A 13,731-nucleotide genomic window follows, 5' to 3' on the forward strand; every position below is an offset into this window, starting at 1 on the left:
AAACATACACACTCTGTCACCTCAGACACACACACACACTCTCTCACCTCAGGCACACACACACACACACTCTGTCACCTCAGACACACACACACACACTCTCTCACCTCAGGCACACACACACAGACACTCTCACCTCAGACAGAAACACACACACACGCACAGTCAGACAGCTGTTGTGTGGTGTGTGTAGTGAATCCAGCTTTGCCTTGGCATCCCCAGACCCAGAGAGGAGCCTGTGCTTGACGGAGGGCTGCATCGTGGTGGCCAGTAAGATAGTGGAGGCGCTGGACCGCAGCGTGGACCCCTGCCAGGACTTCTACCAGTACGCCTGTGGGGGCTGGGTCCGCAAGAACCCCCTCCCCGACGGACGCTCCCGCTGGAGCACCTTCAACAGCATCTGGGACCAGAACCAGGCCCTGCTCAAGCATCTGCTGGGTCAGCACACACACACTCCTCTCTCTCTCTCTCTCTCTCTCTCTCTCTCTCTCTCTCTCTCTCTCTCTCTCTCTCTCTCTCTCTCTCTCTCTCTCTCTCTCTCTCTCTCTCACACACACACACGCTCTCACACACACACACACACACACACGCTCTTTCGTGTGAGTGTGTCTGTTTACAGCCGTGACAGCTTACGAGCACACATGCTCCTGCACGGATCAGCCTTAGATTCACAGCTCAGATCTCGCCAGCGCTGCACACAGACCCAAAACAAACACGCCTGAATGGACTGTGCAATGGCGTGGGATTGTGCCTAGTCACCAGTACACAGTCTGCTGTCCTCTGGATAAAGGTTACCTCCACCCCCCACCCACCTTCACTAGCTTGTCTCTCTGCCTCTGTGAGGAGTTGATTTATTTGTGGAATATTCCGGATTCCAGTGGCTGAATGTAATGAAGTCTTAAAGCATTAGCTGGTCCCAGATCCCCCTGGTCTGAGGGTCTGTGTGCAGGGGGGTTCAGGGGGCAAGTCAAGTCAAATCTATTTTCTTGTTTCGCTGACGAAAAGGGCTGGGTTACATGGCTTCTGCTCGGTGTGATAATTCGTTTAGCCGCTCCGCCGCGGTCGCTGTTTCCAGCGGTGTGCGTTGCCATGACAGCGGTATGTCTGGGATGTGCAGCAGCTTTGATGCCTCGTATGACATCTCTCCTTTCATCCCTCTCTCTCTCTCTCTTTTCATCCCTCTGTCTGTCTCTCCTTTAATCCCTCTGTCTCTCTTTTCATCCCTCTCTCTGTCTCTCCTTTCATCCCTCTCTCTGTCTCTCCTTTCATCCCTCTCTCTCTTTCTCCTTTCATCCCTCTCTCCTTTCATCTATCTGTCTGTCTCTCTCTTTTCATCCCTCTCTCTGTCTCTCTTCTTTCTCTCCATCTCTCTGCCACTCTCTCTCTCTCTCCTTTCATCTCTTTCTCCCTCCCTCTCTCTCTTCCTCCATTTCTCTCTCTCCCTCCTTTCATCCCTCTGTCTCTCCATCTCTTTGTTTCATCTCCCATTCTCTCTCTCTACCCTGCGACTGGTCACACCCTGTTTTCTATTAGTTTTTACACACATACAGACATACACACTACACTACACTCAGTGCTTTAGCAGTTGAAAAAATTTAAGCAGTGTGTCAGAACAGAATTTATTTAGTTATTAGCCCAACAGCCTGTATTTACATGTAGAGTTTATTAGCTGCTGTTGCAGCATGCTAATACTGGGGACGGGACTATCTCAGGGAATAGCACTGGCCTGTAGATCAAGAGGTTGAAGGTTCAAATCCTCACTTGAATGATTCTTGTATTTAGAGCAGCAGGGTGGATACAGCAGACAGATGTTATGAGTTCAGGGTTTGAATGACATGTTTGTCTGTAGCCCTCCTGTTGAAGTCAAGTCCTCGTAGACAGGTCCCCAGCAGACTCCTGGAGCTCCTGTTCTGCTGTCAGTCTCTCCTCCTGTCTCCTCCTGTCTCCTCCTGTCTCCTCCTGTCTCCTCCTGTTAGGCCTTCACATAACACACTCACACTCACACACACACAGTCTCTTTCTGATCTCCCTGGCTCTCAGTGAACAGTCAGCAGTTCGGTGTCAGTGAGACTGCAGTGACCCAGACCTGCTCCTGTCACTCTGCCACACTAATGTAGGTCCTGTCTCTCCCTCCTCCCTCCTCTCTCCCTTCAACTCTCCCTCCCCCCTCTCCCCTCCCTCCCTCCCCTTCTCCCTCCCCACTCTTCTCTCTCTCCCTCTCCCCTCCTCCTTCCTGTCTTTCAGAGAATGGCACGTTCAACTCCAGCAGCGAGGCAGAGAGGAAGACCCAGTTCTACTACCTGTCCTGTCTGAACGAGCAGCGCATCGACGAGCTGGGAGCTCAGCCTCTCATCGACCTCATCGCCAAGGTGTGCCTCACCTCCCAACGATATACCGCCCCCAAACCATGTACCCCATACCCTGCTACCCCCCCCCCCCCCCCCAAACCATGCACCCCATACCCTGCTACCCCCCCCCCCCCAAACCATGCACCCCATACCCTGATTGATCTGCGATGCGCCGCGGTCCGCCACGCTCCGATAAATCCAAATCTTTATTTTACCTGGATATGTTCGGGGGAAATGGCATTCCACCCATTGTTCTGGTCCTGGCTCTTAGTTATTCTTTGCAGTGTCGTGCCCTAGTTTTCTTAAGAATGGATTTTTTTTCTCATAGCAGACGCTTGTATCCAAAGCAACATATGGTACATGTGGGGGATTTGAATCTGCAACCTCTTGATCTGTAGTCAAGTGCCCTAACTACTGAGCTACCATTCTCGATTGCCCGGTCTGTCTTCTAACTGACTGTGAGACGCACACTCAGTCAGGCCGCCATGTTCTCGCAGACTAGCCAAGTCTGACGAAATCACAAAGATAAAGACCATCTCTAAACATGTCTCCCCTGTCCTGCTGTTGAGAAACATCCAGGAAATGCATGAAAGGCCACACAAATTACCTTTGACCCCTCTGTCCCTGCGATGTCTCCGTGGTAACAGAGCGGGGGATGGAACATCACAGGGCCGTGGGATCAGGATAACTTCATGGAGGTTCTGAAGATGGTGTCGGGGCCGTACCGTGCCCAGCCCTTCTTTACTGTGGGCGTCAGCGTGGACCCCAAGAACTCCAACAGCAACGTCATCCAGGTGCTTCCTGTCGCAATGCTCCTCCTTTTCCTGTCACCCAGCCTGGGGATTGGTCGGTTTTTCTCACCTGTGGATTTCTTCCTGCTAGGTGGACCAATCAGGGTTGTTTCTGCCCTCCCGCGAGTATTACCTCAACAAGACAGCCAATGAAAAGGTGAGGAGGGGAGACGGCGTGGTCTAATGTAGTCCGGTTCTCTCTGGTTCTCCGCAGGTTCTGAAGGCTGGTCTAATGTAGTATGATTCTCTCGGGTTCTCCGCAGGTTCTGAAGGCCTACCTTGACTACATGGTGGAGCTGGGCTTGCTGCTGGGCGGAGAGAGGAACTCCACAGAGCGGCAGATGCAGCAGATCCTGGACTTTGAGACGGCGCTCGCCAACATCACCGTGCCGCAGGACGAACGCAGGGACGAGGAGAAGATCTACCACAAGATCACCATCGCTGACCTGCAGGTGGGGGGGTGGGGGGTGTGTGTGGGGGTGAGGGTGAGGGTGTGTGGGTGTGTGTGGGTGTATGTGTGTGGGAGTGTGTTTATATGTGAGATAAACAGTACATTAATTATGTGTGTACTTTGGATTCTTTTACTGAATCCAAAGAAATCTATTGTCTCTCCCCCCCTCTCTCTCTCTCTCTCTCGATATCTTGGATATTTAGTGCCTCTCTCTAGTAGGACAGCAGATGTCTCTCGCCCCCTGGGTATTCTCCACAACAGAAGGGCGCCAGGGCCCCTTTTTATGTATGCCAAGGCCCCCGACCGTTGCCGGGGCAACCGTTGCCAAGAGCCGTTGACAGGTAGTTGTGTCTGTGTGGCGGGCTGTGGGAGAGGACGCTAGCGGCCGCAGGGTCGGAGCGTTCTGAGTAAAGACCTTTTCTGGCCGATACCAGCATGTTTCCATCACCGTGCGTCACCATGGCGATCCTGCATCAGGGCCGGATTCATATCTGGACGTTCGTCATGGTTTCAGTTTGTGTAAAACTGAATTCTTCAGCGCGGAACGTCTGCAGGCGTAAACAACGAGCGGTGTCCGTGGCAACGCTGCTGAGATGTTTAGATGTTCTGTCCCTGTGTGTTTAAACACAGCGGAAAGGCGGGTTCAAAGTGCATCCACAAACCCAAGTCTCTGATTGGCCAGTTGGACAGTGTCACAGATAGGTGCAGCTCAGACTCGTTCTCCGGACTCCGAGAGCAGGTTCTGAGGGAACTGGAACATTCCGGAGGAGGAAGCAGGGTTTTGTTTAGAGCAAACGTAGAGTCCCCCCCCTCTCAGACTCTCCTGCCCCCCCCCCCTTACAGTAGGGGAACAGGGTCTACAGGAAGGGATTTGGTATAAACCCCCCTTAGGGTCAGGGCTGCTGCTGTAATTATGTCTAGGCCCCGCAACACAAACACAGGGGTAGACGTGTGTGTGTGTGTGTGTGTGTGTGAGAAAGAGAGTGAGTGTGTGTGAGTGTGTATGCCCCTCTGTGTTCCTCTTGTCTTCACATACCACTCTCATATTTTCCACCAGTCCAGTGCTCTTTATCTAACCCAGAGAGATCTCTCCTTTCTCTGGACCAGCGCCTTTATCTAACCCAGAGAGATCTCTCCTTTCTCTGGACCAGCGCCTTTATCTAACCCAGAGAGATCTCTCCTCTAGCTGGACCAGTGCTCTTTATCTAACCCAGAGAGATCTCTCCTCTAGCTGGACCAGTGCTCTATCTAACCCAGAGAGATCTCTCTGGACCTGCATCCATCCTGATGTGACTAAGCCCCTCCCCCAGGTCCTGGCGCCGGCGGTAGATTGGCTGGACTACCTGATCTCGGCCCTGTCTCCCCTGGACCTGAATACCACAGAGCCTGTGGTGGTGTATGCCAAGGACTACCTGCAGCAGCTGTCTGAACTCATCAACAGGACGGACCGCAGGTGACCTCACAAACACACACAACCTACACACACACACACACACATACAACCTACACACACAACATCCACACACACAACCTCCACAGTCCACACACACAAAAACACACAGCCAGCATGAACAACAGACCAGCAAGCAGAGCAGATCCTGTTTTTAGTTTGTCCTACATGTCAGTCACTCACCACTCTCTTTCCTCTTTCCTCTGCATAACCCTCCCTCCTTCCCTCACTCCCTCCCTCATTCCCTCCCTTATCCATTTCCTCCCTCCCTCATCTCTTCCTCCCCCCCCCCCCCCCCCCAGTCTGCTGAACAACTACATGATGTGGAACCTGGTCCAGAAGGGCGTCTCCAGTCTGGACCAGCGCTTTGAGAACGCTCAGGACAAGCTGCTGGAGAGTCTGTACGGAACCAAGAAGGTGTTTACACACACACACACACACAGTAGCCTATAAGAAGGTGTTTACACACACACACACACAGTAGCCTCTAAGAAGGTGTTTACACACACACACACAGTAGCCTCTAAGAAGGTGTTTACACACACACACACACAGTAGCCTCTAAGAAGGTGTTTACACACACACACACAGTAGCCTCTAAGAAGGTGTTTACACACACACACACACAGTAGCCTCTAAGAAGGTGTTTACACACACACACACAGTAGCCTCTAAGAAGGTGTTTACACACACACACACACAGTAGCCTCTAAGAAGGTGTTTACACACACACACACACAGTAGCCTCTAAGAAGGTGTTTACACACACACACACACAGTAGCCTCTAAGAAGGTGTTTACACACACACACACACAGTAGCCTCTAAGAAGGTGTTTACACACACACACACACACACACAGTAGCCTCTAAGAAGGTGTTTACACACACACACACACAGTAGCCTCTAAGAAGGTGTTTACACACACACACACAGTAGCCTCTAAGAAGGTGTTTACACACACACACACACAGTAGCCTCTAAGAAGGTGTTTACACACACACACACACAGTAGCCTCTAAGAAGGTGTTTACACACACACACACACAGTAGCCTCTAAGAAGGTGTTTACACACACACACACAGTAGCCTCTAAGAAGGTGTTTACACACACACACACACAGTAGCCTCTAAGAAGGTGTTTACACACACACACACAGTAGCCTCTAAGAAGGTGTTTACACACACACACACAGTAGCCTCTAAGAAGGTGTTTACACACACACACACACAGTAGCCTCTAAGAAGGTGTTTACACACACACACACACAGTAGCCTCTAAGAAGGTTTAGATGTGGTCTCAGGACCACAGCTGAGAATACTGTGGTCCTTATCTCTCTCTTTCTCTCCCTCTATCTTTATCTCTCTCTCCCTCTATCTTTCTCTCTCTCTCTCTCTCTCTCTCTCTCTCTCTCTCTCTCTCTCTCTCTCTCTCTCTCTCTCTCTCTCTCTCTCTCTCTCTCTCTCTCTCTCTCTCTCTCTCTCTCTCTCTCTCTCTCTCTCTCTCTCTCTCTCAGTCCTGCACGCCCAGGTGGCAGACCTGCATTGGGAACACAGACGACACTCTTGGCTTCGCTCTTGGAGCTCTGTTCGTCAAAGCCACGTTCGACAAACACAGCAAGGAGATTGTGAGTGTTTGGTTTCTGTGTTCTCCCCGGTGATGGTTTTAGATTTTTTTTTTTACAGGGGAACTCTGTGGTCATCGATCCTTGGCTGCCACCTAGTGGTTGAAATGAGCAGTGCACCGGTTTGTTTTATCAAACGTCACAGCTGTAGAAGGGCCGCTGACCTTCAGGACTTGACACATCCTAAAATAATGTAATTCTCCTCCTCTCTCTTTCTCCTTTACTCCTACTGCCTTCATTTCTTCCTCCTTTCTCCTCCGCTCTTTCTCCTCCTCCTCTCTCCCCCTCTTCTCTCTCCTCCTTCTCCTCTCCTGCTCCACCAGGCTGAGGGGATGATCAACGAGATCCGCACAGCGTTCAAAGCAGCTCTGGACCAGCTGAACTGGATGGACCAGCACACGAGGCAGGCTGCCAAGGAGAAGGTGAGGGGTGCCTGTGGCCATCGCTTGGGAGAACAGCCCCTGAGAACGGACCCTGAGAACAGCCCCTGAGAACAGCCCCTGAGAACAGCCCCTGAGAACAGCCCCTGAGAACGGACCCTGAGAACAGCCCCTGAGAACAGCCCCTGAGAACGGACCCTGAGAACAGCCCCTGAGAACAGCCCCTGAGAACGGACCCTGAGAACAGCCCCTGAGAACAGCCCCTGAGAACAGCCCCTGAGAACGGACCCTGAGAACAGCCCCTGAGAACAGCCCCTGAGAACAGCCCCTGAGAACGGACCCTGAGAACAGCCCCTGAGAACAGCCCCTGAGAACAGCCCCTGAGAACGGACCCTGAGAACAGCCCCTGAGAACAGCCCCTGAGAACAGCCCCTGAGAACAGCCCCTGAGAACGGACCCTGAGAACAGCCCCTGAGAACAGCCCCTGAGAACGGACCCTGAGAACAGCCCCTGAGAACAGCCCCTGAGAACAGCCCCTGAGAACGGACCCTGAGAACAGCCCCTGAGAACAGCCCCTGAGAACAGCCCCTGAGAACGGACCCTGAGAACAGCCCCTGAGAACAGCCCCTGAGAACGGACCCTGAGAACGGACTGGAATGGAATGTCACATGTTGTGGAAGTTGCTGGAGTTACTATGTAATGTCCCCTTCTGTGTGTGTGTGTGGTCATCTCGTCTTTAGGCGGACGCCATCTATGACATGATAGGATTCCCTGACTTCATCCTGGATCCTAAGGAGCTGGATGATGTTTATGATGGGGTGAGTTAACTGGACCTGTCTTCATCTGGCCAGAGCTGCTGTACCAGGGCGTGTGTGTGTGTGCGCATTGTGTGTGTGTGTGTGTGAGGTAAATAACAGATTGTTTTTCTTCCCCCCTCTCTTCTTGTCTCCTTCTCTCCCCTCTCAGTATGATGTGTCAGAAGACAACTTCTTCCAGAACATGCTGAACTTCTACAACTTCTCTGCCAGGGTGATGGCTGACCAGCTCCGCAAGCCCCCCAACAGAGACCAGTGAGTCTCTACCCCCTACCCCTCTCTGTCTCCACCCCCTACCCCTCTCTCTCTACCCCCTACCCCTCTCTCTCTACCCCCTACCTCTCTCTCTCTACCCCCTACCCCTCTCTCTCTACCCCCTACCCTTCTCTCTCTACCCTCCTACCCCTCTCTCTCTCTACCCCCTACCTCTCTCTCTACCCCCTACCCTTCTCTCTCTACCCTCCTACCTCTCTCTCTCTAGCCCCCTACCCCTCTCTCTCTACCCCCTACCCCTCTCTCTCTACCCCTGATCTCTTGACAGACAGTGTTGTAAGATCACAAGGGACAGCACAAAGTCTGACCCTGGTGTGTCTGACTCGGTGTGTGTCCATCCAGGTGGAGTATGACTCCTCCCACGGTCAACGCCTACTACATGCCCACCAAGAACGGCATCGTGTTCCCCGCTGGGATCCTCCAGGCCCCCTTCTACGCCCAGGACCACCCCAAGTAAGTGTGTCTGTGTGTGTGTGTGTGTGTGTGTGTGGGAGGGAGGTTGTATACCCGCGCCAAAAGCCACCAACCATTTGACACACCACGTGGGTTCCCGTCGTGGGTTTGGGTTTGCTTGTTTCGCTGACTGTGACCTCCCGGCAGAGCTCTCAACTTCGGGGGCATCGGAGTAGTGATGGGACACGAGCTCACCCACGCCTTCGACGACCAGGGTCAGTGTCCCTCTCGTCACAAACGCATCATCAGCACGCTGTAGCACTTCACCCTCACCTACCTCTTCACTCTCCTCGGGTCTGAAGCAGGGGAGGGGCTTAGTTTTCAAAAGTGGGTGGGGCAGCTTTTTATTTTATAACGGTGGATGCGTCTGTTAAATATTATTTTCTTACTAAAAAGGGTGTGTGTGTATGGGGGTGGGGGGGGGGGGGGGGGACAGATTAGCAATTTTCAAAGCCTGTATAATGAAACCTACTCCCTGGGATTCATTTACGTTTTTCTTCCTCCTCCTGTAAGGAAGGGAATACGACAAAGACGGGAACCTTCGACCCTGGTGGCAGAATTCCTCGGTGGAAGCTTTTAAGAACCGGACCGAGTGCATGGTGGAGCAGTACAGCCAGTACACCATCAACGGGGAGCACATCAACGGCAAACAGACGCTGGGCGAGAACATCGCAGACAACGGCGGGCTGAAGGCGGCCTACAATGTGAGTGGTGACCTAGCGTACATGGCTAGCTAGCTAGTTAACATGGTTGTGACTGTTGCTGTGCTGGCGTGCGGTCTGTTCTAGCTTGCTCTTAGCACGGTTCTGGAAGTTCCAGTGCTAACCTGTGTTTAGCTAGCCAGCGCACTTCTGGATGTTCCTGTGTTCCAGTATAGTTAGGCAGTATGGTTGTGGATGTTGCTGAGCAAACCTGTGCTGGTCTGTGTTAGCTAACCTGTGCTGGCTAACCTGTTGGTCTGTGCAAGCTAACCCTGTGCTAGCTAACCCTGTGCTAGCTAACCGGTGTTGGTCTGTGCTAGCTAACCCTGTGCTAGCTAACCGGTGTTGGTCTGTGCTAGCTAACCCTGTGCTAGCTAACCTGTGCTAGCTAACCGGTGTTGGTCTGTGCTAGCTAACCTGTGCTGGTCTGTGCTAGCTAACCGGTGTTGGTCTGTGCTAGCTAACCGGTGTTGGTCTGTGCTAGCTAACCCTGTGCTAGCTAACCTGTGCTAGCTAACCGGTGTTGGTCTGTGCTAGCTAACCTGTGCTGGTCTGTGCTAGCTAACTGGTGTTGGTCTGTGCTAGCTAACCTGTGCTAGCTAACCGGTGTTGGTCTGTGCTAGCTAACCTGTGCTAGCTAACTTGTGCTGGTCTGTGCTAGCTAACCTGTGCTGGTCTGTGCAGGCTTACAAGACGTGGGCGCAGCAGAACGGTGAGGAGAAGAGGCTCCCGGCGGTGAACCTGACCAACGACCAGCTCTTCTTCGTGGGTTTTGCCCAGGTGGGTGGTGGTGTTACAGTGGGTGCCAGTGCAGGCCCTGGCAAACCACCTCACTGTTGGCTGACAAGTATAGACGACACAACACAACAGGGCCTGTTTGGTAGTTTCAGAACTTGTGTGTGTGTTTCTTGTCTTCCGTGGTCTCAGGTGTGGTGTTCCGTACGGACCCCAGAGAGTGCCCACGAGGGTCTCATGACTGACCCACACAGCCCCCCCAAATTCCGGGTCATCGGCACCCTCTCCAACTCACCAGACTTTGCCGAGCACTTCCAGTGCTCTACTGGGTCCCCCATGAACTCAGGACACCGCTGTGAGGTGTGGTAGGGGCCCCCAGGGGGGCACAGGACAGCTGGCCACCAGGGAGCGCTGTCTCTGGAGGCTACTTGGACGGAGGAGGAGACGCCCATGTTGGACGGACATGTCATCATCAGTTGTCTTTTGGAGGGGGGGGACTGGGGAGATTTGTAGTTGAAAGACATGAATCTGGATGACTGGTCGTTGAAGTTGCACAAAGGATTCTGAGATTTAGAGGCGAGATGGAGAGAGATGGAGCGAGATGTGTTGGTGTCCAGAGTGAGGGGATGGTGTGTTCCTGCTCTCTACAAAACCTTCGCAACAACCTCCCTGTGCAACCTTGTGTGGAGTGAAGTTATGTCTTATTTATTGTTTCCTGGACTTGGTAAGGAGGCGGGGTCAGGATCACATACTACTATGCTTCTGTGTCGTTGCTGTTGCTGTGTTTCCTGTTTACAATCGAACCCAGAGCTGTTCTCCAATCCAGAGAACTCTCGCTGAAACCACTGTGACCTCACAGCATGTGCTCCGCGCTCTCTGTGACCTCAGAGTCTTGAACCTTCACTGTGACTCAGGAAATGACTCCTAGGTTCCCTCACAGGCGTTGGTCGGTTCCCTCTGTGACATCACAGAGAGGGCGGAGGAAGCTTCACTGTGATCTCACAGCAGGAATCGGAAGACCTTTTCACAACTCCTCCACAGAGAATCTCCCCCGGGTAGACTGCAGGCTTGAGATAGCTTGGGGTTAGCGTAGCCTGTTCACACAAGCATTTGTTAGCCCTAGACTAAGCACTGTGTTCTGATAGATCTTTGGGGAACTAGCTTCAAAATGTCTTTGCTAACCTGGCTAACTAGACGTTAGCGTTGGGTTAACAGCTCAGCTAGCCCGGGGCTAAAAAGGCACTTTTTTTCCTGAGGCTGAAATTGTGTGAAACGGCCTATAGAATATATACCATACCTTCCACAGTGTCCTATGGTCCATAGCTTCGTATATTGGAGTACAAGACTACAGAGACATGAACATGGCCCTCTGAAAGACCATGTTGCTTTTCCACCTCCGTACCACCAGGGGGAGACATTGGGCGGTCACACAGTCACAGGATGAGAGCCACCTGGTGACCTGACTGGCATCGCCATGGAAACCGTCGTTCTGTTCCTCTACATGTTATTACGGGCACATATGGACAGTGATGTGATGAAGTTCAGATGAGATTCTCCTTTATGATGATTTTTTTTACTGCTTTTGCCAAAGATTAAGTTCTGCTCTTGTGCTTGTCTGGTTTCTTCTGTTTGCTTGTTAGTTGACTTGGAATGTGGATGATCCGACTCACAATCTAGTCTTGTAGATGTTTACTTCAGTTAAGATGTCTGCTTTCAATAGAGAAAGATGTGTGAGTGAGATGGAGGGAGAGAGAGAGAGAGACAGATATAGGTAGATAATTCACCGGATGTTCATACAAGCTTCTCCCCCTTATGGTGTTCACCTATCCTGTTAGCATGGCAGACGTTATTTCAACTCTCAACCACTCAAACAGAAAACAGACTCATTTGAAATGAATGAATGTTGATGAAGCGATGTGTAAATAGTTCATTTGTTTTGACAGTATCTTCTCCAAAGTGCTAAGGCAGGGGTGTGTGTGTGTGTGTGCTAACTGAGTAGCTGTCGGGGTCGTAACCATGTAAGACATGTTGATTTCACTGCAGACTCTCTCCAGTCATGTCTCGTCATAGATGTTTTACACCTCTAGACATGACGACGAGTCTAGTAGAGATGGGGAACAGCCTCTCCTTCCTCCGCCCTCCCCTCCTCCGTCATGCCTCCCCCGTCAACACCATCTTCTTCTCTAGCCGCGTCTTGTCGGCCGCTGCTCGTCTCCACGGCGATGCCCGCGCGTCTCCTCTTCCTGGTTGTGATGGGGCTGAATGTGACCATGGCTGCAGAATCTTTCTTTAACGCTCCGAAGTTCTGAAAACATCCAGTCTGGATGGATGTTGTTGTTTACGTTTTCATGAATTAACTTGTCGGTGGCTTCCTCTGAGCAAACCCCCTTTCGGTGTGACCCCTGGGTCGAGGTGTCACACTTCTTAGCAGACTTGCGTTCACAAGTGTGGGGGGGAGGGGGGGGGCCAACACCTGTAAGGGTAGATGGGTAATCAGCCTTAAGTATTTACTGAAAAAGATATAGATATATATATACATATAGTGCAAGTGAACATTTTAAACTTGAAAGTGTGTACAAAGCCTTTAATTATCCGTTAAGTGTTTTATCTCTGAGCCGATGGCTTCGTGTCCAACACAGCTCTGCTTGCTTCTCTCACCACTTAGGTGGCTGCCTGCCATGTGACCCGTGGTTCTGTGTGGCGATTGGCTGCTGTCTGACACCATGTGACCCGCATTTCTATGAGGCGATTGGCTGATGTGATGACATCAAAAATCACTTGCAAAACATGTCCTCCAATCCAGTACATTCTGTGACAAATCAGCCAGTCAAATTAACTATCCTTGTATTAATAAGACACGGTTTGTGACCGTGCTCCTTGTCACCGTGGCACCTGGTCGCCGTGGCATCTGCACATCCAGCCCTCTCTGGTGTACTTGTGTAATCATGTTGTGGGAATCTGCCTTATTTAATTTTTCGGGGTCGTGTTCTGATCGTATGTGCTACGTTTCTCTTCTGTAATTGTTGACATCCATTCGAGTGATTTTTACACTTTCACAGTGTTATTTTGCTAGGATTTGTTTTATGTCTTTTTGATAAAAAAATTAATAAAAACCTCCTCAGCAGCTGTGTCTGGTATGGGGACAGCTAAGCCTCAAACTCTCCTCCTCACCTCCCTTCTCCCCACCCCCTCACCTCCCTCCTCCCCACCCCCTCACCTCCCTCTTACCCACAAACTCCTCCCACCCCAACGCGTAGTACAACATTCTGCTGTAGTACAAGACTGTAAACAGGAAACTGAAATAAAGAATATATGTAATAATACGGGTCTTTTTTTGTCTACCTGACAGTATAACTATGAGTCATCTGCAGGCCTATAATGTGCCCTTTCAGCCACAGGATGTGAAGCAAGCACCTCATACCTCTGGGGGGCAGTAGAGGGGCAAAGTGTGTGTGTACACTGTGTGTGTATGTACAGTGTGTGTGCTTGCATGTCCTTCTCCACCTTCTCAGCAAACAGAGCCCTTCCTCCTGCACAAACTCCCTCCCTTCCCCGGCGGGCCCTGATCCCTCCCTGCCTGCCTCCCTCCCTGCCTGCCTCCCTCCCTGCCTGCCTCCCTCCCTCCCTGCCTGCCTCCCTCCCTGCCTGCCTCCCTCCCTGCCTGCCTCCCTCCCTCCCTGCCTGCCTCCCTCTCCAGCCTGCAGCTTTAT

General features: G+C 51.8%; 1 protein-coding gene across 1 annotated transcript in view; it reads left to right on the forward strand.

Annotated features, from left to right (window-relative positions):
• ece2b (endothelin converting enzyme 2b) overlaps positions 1–13,322 on the forward strand; it is a 13,769-nt gene extending 447 nt beyond the window's left edge. The window contains exons 2-17 of the mRNA XM_047051907.1: positions 124–438; positions 2,245–2,369; positions 2,996–3,142; positions 3,231–3,296; positions 3,403–3,591; positions 4,901–5,043; positions 5,343–5,457; positions 6,557–6,667; positions 6,988–7,086; positions 7,785–7,862; positions 8,011–8,114; positions 8,475–8,585; positions 8,733–8,800; positions 9,099–9,289; positions 9,971–10,066; positions 10,214–13,322. Of these exons, the coding sequence (XP_046907863.1) occupies positions 124–438; positions 2,245–2,369; positions 2,996–3,142; positions 3,231–3,296; positions 3,403–3,591; positions 4,901–5,043; positions 5,343–5,457; positions 6,557–6,667; positions 6,988–7,086; positions 7,785–7,862; positions 8,011–8,114; positions 8,475–8,585; positions 8,733–8,800; positions 9,099–9,289; positions 9,971–10,066; positions 10,214–10,390 (2,135 nt within the window). The 3' untranslated portion in view covers positions 10,391–13,322. The remainder of the gene's footprint in view (positions 1–123; positions 439–2,244; positions 2,370–2,995; positions 3,143–3,230; positions 3,297–3,402; positions 3,592–4,900; positions 5,044–5,342; positions 5,458–6,556; positions 6,668–6,987; positions 7,087–7,784; positions 7,863–8,010; positions 8,115–8,474; positions 8,586–8,732; positions 8,801–9,098; positions 9,290–9,970; positions 10,067–10,213) is intronic.
• The last annotated feature ends 409 nt before the right edge of the window (positions 13,323–13,731 follow it).

This window comes from Hypomesus transpacificus, unplaced genomic scaffold (assembly GCF_021917145.1).
Source record: "Hypomesus transpacificus isolate Combined female unplaced genomic scaffold, fHypTra1 scaffold_186, whole genome shotgun sequence".
Taxonomy (NCBI): Eukaryota; Metazoa; Chordata; class Actinopteri; order Osmeriformes; family Osmeridae; genus Hypomesus; species Hypomesus transpacificus.